This window comes from Sciurus vulgaris (assembly GCF_902686455.1).
Source record: "Sciurus vulgaris genome assembly, chromosome: 10".
Lineage (NCBI taxonomy): Eukaryota > Metazoa > Chordata > Mammalia > Rodentia > Sciuridae > Sciurus > Sciurus vulgaris.
In genome coordinates this window covers 49310923-49325535 of record NC_136470.1, presented here as the reverse complement: position 1 = coordinate 49325535, position 14613 = coordinate 49310923, and the positions used below count along the sequence as shown (strand labels likewise).

The window sequence follows — 14613 nt, the reverse complement described above, 5'->3', positions numbered from 1 at the left end:
AATAGTTTAAAGTACAGATCATCATAATAAAAAATCAGTATTTATAGAAGCTATAGAAGCACTATCTTATTCCAAACACTGCAGAGTAAGCATTTTACAAAGTTATTTTATTTTATATTCACAAACAAATTATGAAATATATATCCATTTTATAGATGAGATTTAACAGGGACAAGTAACAAACCAAAGGCCAGGTAGATAAAAAGTAACAGAGCTAAGACTTAGACACAAAAACAGCATTAAATCATTACGCCATTCTGCCCCCTTCCATAAGCATAATTTGACATATCAACATGTGGCATTTCAGCAGGGGAACAGTCTCTAAAAAAGCAGACTGCAAAGAAAATGAAACAAGGTAAAAGGTTTCCTGTAAAAATGTTAATTAAATTAATGTCAGTTTTAACATTATAACATTGATAGAGAGTATTTTAAAATATAATTCAGTGGATAGAGTTCTTGCCTGGCATGCAAGGCCCTGTGTTCAATTCCCAACACTATGAAAATAAAATAATTTAAAAAATTAAAAATTCTACAAGGGGGAATAAACAAAAATAATTTGTACAAACCTAAGATCAGAGTTTACTGACAGATTCTGGCATGACTCAGCACACAACTTTTTGATACCGAAGGGAGCCCATAAGTTTTAGAGAGAAAGTTCTAGGTTGGCAATTCAGGTGTCCAGAGACAGAACTGGATTCATATTGGCAAGATTATCTCCTCCCTTAATATGAACATTATCCTTACCATATAAATACAAAGCTAAGGTATAACAAAGAAACAGAAGTAAGGAGTATAAACTAAAGGAACAATTGCATAGCTCATGATCTCATCTTCTGAAAAAGTCAGTCTCTGGGAGTGTTCCATTACAAGAGCATCTATTCACTTAAAAGTTACTGCAAGGCACTCTCTACTGCAAGGCACTGTGCTTGATAGATTTCTACCCATCTTACATCTGAATCTATAGTAAGGGAATCGAGTTCTTCAGGCAGAGTTCTGTAGGGCTCAGTGTTCTTTTCAGGGACCTTAATACTGACAATGGCTAGAGTACTGTGCTACAGTGAACTCATGGAAAAATAAACTGGAGGAACCTGACAAGACAGTGTTACACAGCTCAATGTAAAAGTCCCTCTTCCCTTACTCTTACGACCACTACCATCACCACTCTAGAGACGAAGCTGGGACATCATGTCCCATACTACTGCTAGCTCAGTTACACCAAGTCCACGAGAAGTACTAAAATATACGCAGTTGATAAACCCAGCATGACAGAGTAAGTTCTATAAAGGAATCTCAATTTTGGCTCTGCTATGATCTTGGCCTTGACTTTTGGCATCTTTAGTTCTGTCTTCCTTATCTAAAGTAGTATAGCTTCAAGGTAGCATAGAGTTTCTCCATCCTGGTATGCATCATAATCACTTGGGGAGCTTTTAAAATATAACCTAAACATAGACTCTTCCTAGTCCATTTTCATTTGAAACTACAGGAACCATTGGCTGAATAGGCATGTTTCTGTTCTGTAGGGTTGTTCTTTGGTTAGACTTTTCTCCAAAGAAAATAAATAGCCAACGAACACATGAAAAAAGGTGCAAAATCATTAACCATCAAGGAAATGCCAGTCAATAACCACAATGAGGGACTGGGTGTGTAGCTCAGTGGTGGAACACTTGTTTAGCATGTGCAAGGCCCTGAGTTCAATCCCCAGCACCACAAAACAGGAACACACACAACAATATGCTACATCACAACCAACAGAATGGCTGTAATGAAAAAAGACAAACATTGACAAGGATATGGAGAAACTTGAAATTTCCATTGTTTGTGGGAATGTAAAATGGTACAGGAACTATGGAAAAGCTGGCAATTCTTCTGAAGGTTAAACAAAGTTATCATATAATCCAGCAATTCCACTCCTAGGCACATATCCCAGAGAAATAAAACTAAATATGTCTACAGAAAAACTTGTACACAAATGTTCATAGCAGCATAGTCATAATAGCCAAAAAGTAAAAACAACCCAAATGTCCGTCAACCGATGAACAGTAAATAAAATGTGTTGTTATATGCATACAATGAAATATTATTTGGCAAAGTAGAAAAAAAGAAATGAACGAGTGACATGGGAGCAAGGGTATGGGGATAGGAATGACAGTAGAATGAATCAGACATTATTACCCAATGTGCATATATGATTACACAACCTGTGTAACTTTACACCATGTATAACCAGAAGAATGAGAAGTTATACTCCATTTATGTATGGTGTCAAAATGCATTCTGTCGTGTATATCTAATTAGAACAAACAAAAAAAATTTTTTTAAAGTTATATATACTACAATTTGGATGAACTTTGAAAACATGCTAAGTGGAAGTAGACATACTATATGGCTGCATTTATATGATATGTAAAAAAGATAGGCAGATTCACAGAAACAGAACACAGGTTAGTGGTTGCCTTGTGCCAGGTGTATTATGTGGGTGTGGAGAGCTGACTACTAAACAGGAATGGGGTTTGTTTCTGAGGTGATGAGAAAGTTCTAAAATTGACTGGTTATAGTTGCAGAACTCTGTGATTATACTAAAAACCAGTGAATTACACATATCAGAAGGTGAATTTTATGGTATGTGAATGATATAAAGTTGTTATTCAAAATAAGAAAAAGTTCTTCAGTTGATTTTAATACACAGCCAAGATGGAGAACCACATCAGTGAAGAAAATGATATCCATTCAAACTCAGATTCAAATCCTAACTATCATACATCAGAAATGTAATCCTGAAAAAGAAATTATCTCTCTCTTTGCTTCAGTTTCTACAGTCATAAATCAGATACTTACCTTATAGCAGTCACTATTTAAATCAGAAAAAAATGTAAGACACTCCTAGAATAGTGTGCTAATACATAGAAGGTAACAAAAACTGGTAGTCAGTTAACTATCCAGGACCAGAATAGCAGTTCTCCACTGTGGCAATACACTGGAATTAACTGGGAAGCTCTAAACAAACAATGATGTCTGAGTTCCATCACCAAGAGATTTTAATTTAACTAATTAGGTATGTAAATAGGCAGTAGAATTTTTATCAGTACTCCCATTACTCTAATGTGCTCCCAAGGTTATGTAGCCAAGGCAGTGGTCTAGATTATATGTAAAGTTTCTTTTGCTCTATAATTCTGACTATCTGATCCATAGTATTGGAACTATTCTTTTTGACTTCATCAGTGCCCCACTACTATAATTCCAACCATGACCATCTATCTACACATTGGTTTGGTCTCAATATCTCAAGTCCAAGGAAACCAGCCCTATCTCCAGAGTGAGTTAGGTTACCCCATATACATTCCCATAGCATTCTATATTTCAACTTCCTAGCACTCAGCACATTCTAATTTACTTGTTCAATATCTATTTCTAGGACTAAAATTTCTAGGACATAGAACTGTAATTCTAACTATAACCTCACATAAGTACATTCCAAAAATATTGCTTTTATCTTAGACACAATAATATTATTTTTATTTCTGAGGTGAAGTAATTAAAATAGAGATAACATCAAATAAACTTGAAGAGTTTTACTACAGATACAAACCTCAGAAGTACAAATTCTTAACTACAGAATCCTTTCAAATATGCTAATAACAACAAAAATAAAGTCAAATTAACAATTACAGTTCAAATTACTTGAATCTTTATCATAAAGAAAATCTGACAATTTTAGTTCAAAGCTAACTAACTAGACCTTTATTGATTTTTAAAACCATAAATCATATTTTACCTGGGGATGTACTTATTCATGATAGCATAAAAGCAGTTGTATAAATCGCTGCGTGGCAGTTGAAGATGCACCAGTGGTTTCAGTAGATGTATCCAGCTAAGGGATGTGCTATATTTAATATTCCGTGATTTACAATAAAAGGTAATTACAGATTCAATATCCAGAAGTAACTGCGCTGCCTTTTCCTCTGGCACTGAAAGCTGGTCTAGAAAATAAGTGCCAAAATAAAGTTACCAAGGTCCTGTTAGAGGCTGGGTGGCTGGATATACCATTTGTTCACAAACACACAGTATTATGAGAGGCAATTTAGGACATGACAGAGGCAAAGTACAATTACATCAAAGTACTGTTCCTCATACTTAATAACATTGGTTCATGGATCTAAATTCCAAGGGGGAGAAAAAAAACAGGCAAAGTTCTTATAATCTTTTAACCTTAAAGCAAGACAGTTATTCAAAGAAAAAAAAAATCAAGAGAAATAATTAGTTGCACTTTTGTGTTTTCTTATCTAGGGAAAAGGAAGACTTCTGTATATAATTTACTTGCCATTAGTACTTACTAACACTTGACTTATGTTTATGTTAAACATAAGAATGGCCAATCTGAACCAGGCATGGTGGCACACATAATCCCAGCAGCTCAGGAGGTTAAGGCAAGAAGATCGAAAATTCAAAGTCAGCCTCAGCAACTGAGCAAGGACCCAAGCAATTCAGTGAGACTCTGTCTCTAAATAAAATATATTTTTTAAAAAGGGGCTGGGGATACCTGGTACCAAAAAAAAAAAAAAAGGCCAATCTTCTGAAGTACAGTGACAGGCAAAAATAGGTATAACTCATATTGCACAAAACAAAAAAGTTTCTTCCAAACAACGAATTATCATCTAACCCACAATGAGCAGCTAACACTATAACTCTGGCAAAAGGAGAGAAAGGCATTCATTCCCCTCCACCAAATTCCCTTCATTTTTGTCTGTTTTGTATGTTCATACTCAAATATGTACAAACATAAAACTGCCTATAAACTCCTTATACTGAAAGCTCCAACACAGAACAAGCACAAATACTAATTCAAATTAGATGTGAACAAATCTTTAACAGAATCAATAATATCAAAGTCATATCATTAATATGATACATAATGCGCTGCCCTCAAATCTTTCATCTAAATTCCCTTTCTTTTGCATATAGCACCAATGACGTTTCTGTATAGTTAGTACACACAGCCTATTTAACGAATAAGTTAACTAAAATGTAATGGAAAGAGAATGAAAGATTCTAGTGGACTATAGATGAATTAGAAGAGAGAAAAATAAACTAAATTAACTTAATCTATATTGTGAATTAAACAGGTCCTGTGGGGTGACTGGAAAACTACTCACCCATAATTTATAACAATTTATAGACAAACTTTTAAAGCAGTCCCTTTAATTTGAGGACTGTATACAATCATACAGATCTTTAATTATACAAAAAACAAGTTTGAAACTGCAACATAACTATAAGTGTACATAAAAAATAAAACATACTATGCAAAAGAAACAGTAAAAAGTAGGCTCTCTTTCTTAAAATTATTAAACAATATTTCGTAAGAATTTGAAAAGAAAAAGTCTAAAACTATTTAAAAGACCTTTACAAGTGTAACATATCCCATACTATAACAAGATAAAAAATTTTTGCTATTTGAAAGCAATCATTACACTTACCAATAAACTCTAGGCAATCTTTATGAATAGTGTTCTGTTCTGGCAGGTCTAAAATACCATCCCATGATGCCAAACTATCACCTTTTCCTGCAACATTCAAAGCAATCTGGAAAAAAGATTTTAAAAAGCAACAACATAGCTTCATATGTTATGAAAACATGCTATAATCATGAAAGTCCTGAATTCAGAAATAATAACAAAGACTAAAAAATAAAATTTCTGAACCCTTAGTCACATCACAACAAACCAACCATTATTTTAAATCCTCCTACCTTAGATTTTACTACTTGATATTGAGTCAGTAAATAGCATGAATTACACACAATAAATATTTACATAATTTACATATGAAACTATTTAAACAATCGTCTTTGTCCTTTTTTTTTTTTTTTTTAAAGGTAAAAACAAGAGAATGTAGCTCAGTGACTGAGTGGCACCGAATTCAATCCCTGGTACCCCATCCACCCAAAATAATAGAGAATGTAATATTGGCAAGAAAAAGTACATCTGTGCAATGCACAATAAAAATTATACAGAACAGCTGAGCGCAAAGGCAGAAGTCTGAAATCCCAGGGTCTCAGGAGGCTGAGGCAGGAGGATTTTGAGTTCAAAGTCAGCCTCAGAAACTTAGTGAAGCCCCAAGCACCTTAGCAAGACCCTGTCTCTAAATAAAATATAGGGGCTGGGGAGATAGCTCAGTTGGTAGAGTGCTGGCCTTGCATGCACAAGGCCCTGGGTTCAATCTCCAGCATCACAAAAAACAAAACAAACAAATAAAATATAAAAAGGGGCTGGGGATGTGGCTCAGTGGTTAAGCACCCCAGGGTTCAATCGCCTTTCAGACTTTCATATTAAAGTATTTAGTTTAAATAATTTTAAAACAAAAGGATTTGTTTTAAAATAATTCAGCAGGAGGTTCCTCAAAACCCCAGGAATGGAACCACCATATGACCCAGTTATACCACTCCTCAATATTTGTCCTAAAGAATTAAAATCACCATACTATAGTGAAACCTGCATACCCATGTTTATAGCAGCACAATTCACAATAGCCAAATCATGGAACCTGACTAGGTTGAATGAATGAATTTTTTTAAAATGTGGTATATATACATAATGAAGTGTTCAGTCATTAAGAAGAATGAAATTATGCCATTTGCAGGAAAATGGATAGAATTTGAGAGCATTATGTTAAACAAAACTCAAAGTCAAGAGTCATATGTTTTCTCTTGTATGTGGAAGCTGGAGAGGAAAAAGGAAAAAAAAGTTGGGGGATCTCTTGTGAAAATCAAAGGGAGATTAGTAGAGAAGAAGGGACCATGGGGAGAAAGGTGGGTCAAGAAAGGGGAAATTATGGGGAACAATACTGACCAAATTATATTGTTATATTATATGCATATTTGAATATGTGACAATGAATCACACGATTACATGTAGTTATAATGCACCAATTAAAAAACGAGCAAAAATAATCCAGTGGATGGGATGGGGAGGAAAGAATGGAGGTACTAATCAAATAGGCCACATATTTTTTTTTTTAACTTTTTTTTTTTTGTAGGTAGATAATACCTTTATTTTTATGTGGTACTGAGGATCAAACCCAGGGTTTCATTCATGCTAGGCAAGCCCAATACCACTGAGCCACAACCCCAGCCCCAGGCCAAATATTTATAACAGTGAAAGTTGGGTTATGAGTACATGGGGGTTCATTATACATGTCTCTATACTTTCGAATGTCTATATTTCTATAATAAAACATTCAGAATGCTATGTAGTTAAAATTCCATATGTTTAAGTATATATGTGCACAGGAGAAATAAAGAAAAAGGTGTAAACTTAGATGTTATGTGTTTTACCTGTAAGTAGTAGATAAAAGATGATTTTTATTTTATCTATTGTGCATATTATTATGGTTTAGATATTAGGTGTGCCCCAAAAGCTCATGTGTAAGACAATACAAGAAAGTCAGAGGTGAAATAGTTGGTTTATGAGTCTCAACCTAATCAATACCTGATAGAGGTTAACTGAGTGATAACTGTAGGCAGGTAGGGTGTGGCTGAAGTAGGGGGGTCACTGGGAGCATGCCTTTGGGGTATATATTTAGTCTGTGGTGAAGGGAGTCTCTCTCTCCGCTTCTTGTTGCCATGTCCCCAGCTGCCTTCCCTCCTCCACAGCCTTCCACCATGATGTTCTGCTTCAACTAGGACATAGAGCAATGGAATCAGCTATCTAAGGACTACAGACCTCTGAAACTGTGAGGGACAAACTTTTCCTCCTCTGCAACTGTTCTTGTCAGATCTTTAGGCCACAGTGGCAAAAAAAAAAAAAAAAAAAAAAAAAAAAAAAAAAAAAAAAAAGCTGACTAAAACTGTTTTTACAAATATATATTAAAATATTAATTCAGAAATTAAAATAATTTAGAAATTAAATAATTATACACATGCACTGGGTATCAGCTGAAAAGCAAAGAAAACTCTATAACTCAATAATGGGAGGCATATTTCTTTTTTTTAACAGAACAGTTTTGATCATTCCATTTATGCTGTCATATTTCCTATTTTATTCTTCAGTTGTATCTCCCCATTTAACCAGTATTCATACATACCATTTCTAAAAATTCCTTCTAAAAAAACTTCTAAAACCTAAATCACTATTATTTTTTAAAAAAGCAAACATTATAGAAACACATTTTCATAAGTTGCTCTATTTAATAAATCAGTTTTTCTAGAGACAGCCTACTCGAAGTAATGAAGTCTTTTCAGATAGACTTTATTTATTTATTTATTTTTTTTTTGCGGTGCTGGGGATTTGAACCCTGGGCCTTGGCAAGGCAAGCACTCTACCAACTGAGCTATATCCCCAGCCCTAGACTTTATTTTTTCAAAAAAAATTTTTGTTGTTGTTGCTATTGTAGTGGTAATACTGGCGACTGCATCCAGAAACACCCTACCTCTAATCTACATTTCCAATCTTTTTTTCTCTTCTTCTTCTTCTTCTATTTCTTTAATCAGGGTCTCACCAGGTTGCAAGACTGGCCTCAAATTTGTAATCCTCCTGCCATAGCCTGGGATTACACGAATATGTGCCACCACACCTGGCTTGAAAATAATTTTTTAAAAAATATTAAAAAAAAAAAAAAAAAAGCTAGAGATAAAATTCAGTGATGGAACATTATGCATGAGGCCCTGGTTTGATCAACAGCACTGCAAAAAAAATTATTTTTAAGTAATTACATTTAATTAATTTTAGTTTCCAATTACCTTCCAGACTTTGGCCCTCAGTTCAGCAGGCAGTGGTCTCCCCTGAATTATATTTCTCAAAGTTTCAAGATCACAACCTCCTGCTTCCAGAGCTTCTTCGAGATCCTTTTCCCTAAGAAACAAATCCTATTTATTAAGATAAATTTTAATTCATATTTGTTTTTCATATTCAATATTCATTTATAAACACGGCCTATTAAAGAAAAAAATATTCTCAGCAGCCAAACTGTAATGTCTAGGCATACACAGTATTCACACATTGTTTTCTTGAAGATGAATTTTAGATTTTATAGTCAACCTGCTTTTATTTTGCACTAGCAAGTTTAGTTATCTGTATTACCAGATTAGAGAAATTTTTAAACAGAAGACGATGCAAGGAGGTTCACAGCATTGTGAAATCACAGTAATAATTGTACTAGTAATACCTACTACTTACTACTAATAAAGGTAGAAGTAATGACTAATGCTTGATAAAGCATTCACTATGTGCCAAGGATGACTCTCAACATTTAATGTTCAGAGTTTTTTAATTTTTATATGTGTCCTTTTTAAATTTTTAAAAAAATTTTTTCACTATGATGAGGTAGGATACATGATTGGCCCCAGTTACAAATGAAAAATTTGAAGCACAGAGGGATTATAAACCTTTATAAGAAAATGAAGTAATCATTCTATGATATTAAAAAAATCACTATTCTTTCAAGTGTTTAAGGTATTATGGTTATAGTCACATGTCTAATTAGTAGTGGAGCCAGGATTTAAATTTTAATCATCAGGTTCCTAAACTCATGCTCTTAACATTTTGCTATGTAGCGGTAAAGAGAAAACAAAATCTGCCAAGAATTAAAAGCACTACAATCAGAGATACTTCATAACTACATTGTTCATTGTTCCTAACAATATAGTTGTTCATAACAATATGGTTCATAAACTATACTGATATCATTACTTGAACAGTGCCTGACCTACAATAAGTACTCAATAAATATTAAAGGAACAAAATGGGCTCTACTGGTATACATTAAAGTAAAACAAGGGCTGGGGTTGTAGCTCAGTGGTGAAGTGCTTGCCTAGCAAGGGTGAGGCACTGGGTTCCATCCTCAGCACCATATAAAAATAAATAAAAATAAAATAAAGGTATTGTGTTCGTTAAAAAAAATAAATAAAGCAAAACAATAAAATTGCATTGTCATGTAAATTGTGAAGTAAATGTCAAATGATTACATTCAGTCTACTACATTTAAGGAGAAAAGAATGAAATCAATTTTATTTTCATTTGTACATAGTTACAATAACTTTTTAAAAACTTTCACACAGGTATGAATTATTATTTTTTAGTTAGAAAATAACCAGTTAAATTAATTCCCTAGGCATTATCAAAAGCTGGGGTTTCAGTCATTGTTTATTATACATTATATGTTAACAATCTGTACAAATTTTTTTAAATGTCAAAACTCATCCAGATGATTTCTATCAATCTCTGAAAAAGCCTAAAAGGCAGATTATACCACTGAGATCAGGAATTCAGAATTCTATCATTTTTGTGGTTTAAAGAAAATAAATCACTCCCATTCCTCATTCTCTCAATAATAAAAACCTCACCTATTGATAAGATTCTAAGAATATTAATTTATATTAATAGAATATTAAATTTTATAAGTGTTGCTCTCTCAAGGAATTAAATGAATATGTTACGACTTGGGATCATAATTTAGAGAAAAGCACTGATAGAATGTGAAAGGTTCTTTAACAAAGCTACTATAAATTCATGAACAAAGTAACTAATAATGACACAAAAAACATTTTGGTTGTTATATGATCATCAAAACACTGGAAGGAAAAGGAAGGGAAAGAGATTTGAAGTCTACTGAAAGTGCAAGTCTGTAGAAAACGCAGGTCTACAGTTGGTTGATAAAGACCAGAATTTGGGATGTTAGTGAAAATGTACAAGACAGCCCACTTGGACAAGCCAGATATGCTGGCACATTCCTGCAATCCAGGAGACTTAGGAGGTTGAGGAAGGAGGATCATAAGTGCCATGTTAGCCTGAGCAACTTAGTACTTTGTCTGTCTCAATATGGAAAAAAAAGGGGTGGGGGAGGTGCTGAGGATATAGTGCAGTGGTAAAGAGTCCCTGGGTTCAATCTTTGACACTGGAAAAAAAAGAAAAATTGAAGGACAGTTTTTAACTGTGAAACAAAGAAAAATTTAATAGCATCTTTGGTGAACAAATACCATATATTTAAGTGTAAATGAAATATAAATGAAAAGAGGAACTGAAAATACCACTTAATGACATGAAAACCTTTTACCAAATAAATGAACTAGAATGTTGCCATTTTTCAGTGCAAAAACCTTATTTTCTTTTTGAATACTTTGGCAAATCTCTTACTATTTCAGACAACGAAACTAATATTTAGGGGCAAAATGCTCAATCCTGGAAGCTACTTTTTAAATCACAAAAATGTACAATTACATCTCTGTTCATACAGCTGTTGCTGGATTCTATGATGCTCTTCCCAGGAGAAAACAACTGTTGTCTCCATAAATATAACCAAGAGCAAGAACTGTGAGGACCAGAAAATGCTACACTATAAGTAATAAAAGACACTTCTGACAAACATAAATAATTAAAGAATAACATTGCCTTCTGAACAAGGCAAGGTTCAGTTTTAAGACCTTCGACATTATGTTTTTATTTATTCTTAGTTGTACATGACAAAATGCATTTTGACACATCATACATAAATGGAGTTTAACTTCTCATTTGTCTGGCTGTACATGATGCAGAGTTACACAAGTCAGGTAATCATATATGCGCATAGGGTAAGGATGCCTGATTCATTCTACTATCATTCCTACCCCCATACTCCTTCCCCTACCATCACTCCCCTCTGTCTAGTACATAATACCACTATTCTCCCCTCATTCACTTATTGTGAAGTAGCATCTGCACATCAGAGGCCTTTAGTTCTTTGGAATTGGCTTATTTCACTTAGCATAATGTTCTCCAGTTCCATCCACTTACTGGCAAATGCCATAATTTCATTCTTCTTTAAGGCTGAATAATATTACATTGTGTATATGTACCACAGTTTCTTCATCCATTCATCTGTTGAAGGACCTTCAACACTGTGAATATGTTTGTAAAAGTAGTAAAGAGCTGAAAATTATGAGGTTTAGTAATTCACAGAGGGCTGGGGTTGTGGCTCAGCAGTAGAGTCCTCACCTAGCATACATGAGGCCCCTGGGTTTGATCCTCAGAACCACATAAAAATAAAATAAAGATATTGTGTCCATCTACAACTAAAACAAAATATTAAAAAATAATAATAATAATTCATCGAAAGATACAGCAGATACAAACTCTAGTATTTAGCTCTCAAACAGAACAAGTTCCAACTTGAACAAGAAATACATGCAATTCTAAGGTATAAAAGCAAAATGCATTTCTGGTGGAGTATGAATGGGTGGATTTTAGTATTTTCAGAGTCTTTGATTATAAGCTAAAGGTTGGTACAATTGTACCAGACATTCAAACAAAGTCTTAAAATAGAAAAGTATAGGCCTTATTCATTCAATCTAGTATCTATGAAAAATAAGTAATGGTTTCCTTTGCTCAGACAGTTCAGGACAGGGCACATCCAAAGCTTTGCTTTAGAATAAACTCACCTCCCTCCTGACTCTATGACTTGAAACTGTTAACATTTGTCAATAAAGGTGACAAGTTGTCGCTGATCTATTAATGACATGTTTTCAAAACCTAAATAAAATATAATGGGATTCCCCTCATCTCTTGTTTTATGGCAAAATAACCTAATCTAACCAAACACTAAACACTAAAATAACCTAATCTAACCAAAGTTGCTTTAGGATTATAGCTAGGCAAACAATGTGACTAGACTTATATGGAATTAGTTAATGTTTATATTTAAGCTAGTAACTAAATTAGATTTCTCTTCCTCAGTCAAACAGTGAGTAAATTCTAACATATGGAACATTTATACAATGTTAAGTGAGAAAAAAAGCATGAAATTTCAAGCACTACCAAATTTAATATGCATTTCCAAATGCTTCTAGGATTAACAAATTAAATCAGAAAGTTCATAGTTATTTTTTGAATAAATGAAACATTGAATCATATTAAAAATTGTCATTTTTAAAAACTGGAGCCAGGCATGGTGGCATATGCCTACAATCCCAGTGACCAGGAGGCTGAGGCAGGAGGATCACAAGTTTGAGGCCAATGAGGCCCTAAGCACCTCAGTGAGACCCTGTCTCAAAATAAAAACAAAAAGAGGATGCAGATGTAGCTCAGTGGTAAAGTACCCCTGGGTTCAATCCCCAGTAACAAAAACAAAAAAAAACAAGCAAAACTGGATTACGCATGTTGTATTCCTAAAATTAAAAATTTTAAAAAGTTACAGAAAATCTCCCTAGGAAAAACAACTATAAAGTTTTTTTCTAAATCATTTTCCTCTTAATGGTATTCTAAAAACATCTTTTCTCCATAATCTTAAAATTCATATAAACTGTTTATTTGTATACAAGATGAAAACAAGACACTATCTACCTTATAGGATTAATGCTTAAATAAATTTCTGAACACAAAACATTCAGTGCAGCACTTGACCACATAATTCTTCCAACCATGAATATTATTACTCTTGTTATTACTAAACAATAGCCAACTTTTAAAACTAATTTTTATAAACCATTCTAGAGAATTCAATGTATAATATGAAATAGAAAACCAACTGTAATCCCACAACCACGAGATAAACACTGTTAATATTCTGCAAATTATTTTTTTAGTTCTTCATATCTGTGTGTGTGTATGCATACACAGACACATGTAAAACTTAATAATAGTGAAAATACAGTTTTAAACACTTCAGTTTTCACTTTTATCCAACAAAACAAAAACGAAATCATCAAAGGCACTACTCAGAAAAACAAAATGGGAAGAAGACTTTCACTTCTCACAAGACATGAAAATACACCTTGAGTATATTTATTTATTATATTTGAATGAACTGAGTAATTTAAATACTGATGGATTTCTTTTAAACATTTATGCCCTTTCCCTCAGCAGTAACTGAGAATAAGTAAAATGATTTAGCTACAACCATGTTCAAAGCAGTATTTTTAACCACAAAAAACTACAATGTGGCTACCTAAAAAAAAAAAAAAAAAAAAAAAAGACTTTCAATCAGATGAGTATTCTAGCAATAAATTGAAATACTGAGAAATAAGACATGGGAAGAAGTTTATTAAAGACATATATAAAACAAAATCAGTTTTTAAATTAATGTACAAACATATATGTCTATATGTCTAACAGTAAAAGTACACTATTCCCACTCTTCCCACACATAGTAGGAAGGAAATTTTAAAAGCATTTATTTATAGTGGTATGTTTACATGAGAGTTTTGTCTTTTGGTAGCTGGCAGAGGCATTTATCTAAGTATTTTCTAAAATGAGCAAATATACATTTTTAAAGAGTAAGAATAAATTTGCAAGTAATAAGAATTCTCACCTCAAATATGTATTTCTTTCTTTAGAGCATTAAGTAACTAGAACTTAGGAAAGGATACTATAGACATAATAAGATATTAAGGATACTATACACATATAGGATATTATAAACATTAAGGATACAATATATATGTTATTAAGAAAGAGACAATGTATTATTTTATATAATTTTCAATTTTAGTTCTCCAATTATGAATATTAAAAGTGTAAACAAGATAAACAAGTTCAATTAATAGCTAACAGCAAGCTATCTTCTAAATGTTTACATACAAGATGAATACAGAAATTTAAAAATGTACAAGTATTTGATTCACTCTGTTAGTAAAGAAAATTAATTCTG

At 33.0% G+C, this 14613-nt stretch overlaps 1 protein-coding gene across 3 annotated transcripts in view; it reads right to left on the bottom strand.

Annotated features, from left to right (window-relative positions):
• TBC1D23 (TBC1 domain family member 23) overlaps nucleotides 1-14613 on the bottom strand; it is a 61471-nt gene that overhangs the window by 32304 nt on the left and 14554 nt on the right. For 2 of the 3 annotated variants that reach the window (XM_079101388.1, XM_079101389.1), the window contains exons 2-4: nucleotides 8735-8846; nucleotides 5475-5580; nucleotides 3773-3977 (exon numbers count right to left, since the gene is read on the bottom strand). The exons of the other annotated variant lie outside the window; for it this stretch is intronic. In XM_079101388.1, the coding sequence (XP_078957514.1) occupies nucleotides 3773-3977; nucleotides 5475-5580; nucleotides 8735-8846 (423 nt within the window). The remainder of the gene's footprint in view (nucleotides 1-3772; nucleotides 3978-5474; nucleotides 5581-8734; nucleotides 8847-14613) is intronic. 3 annotated transcript variants of the gene reach the window in all.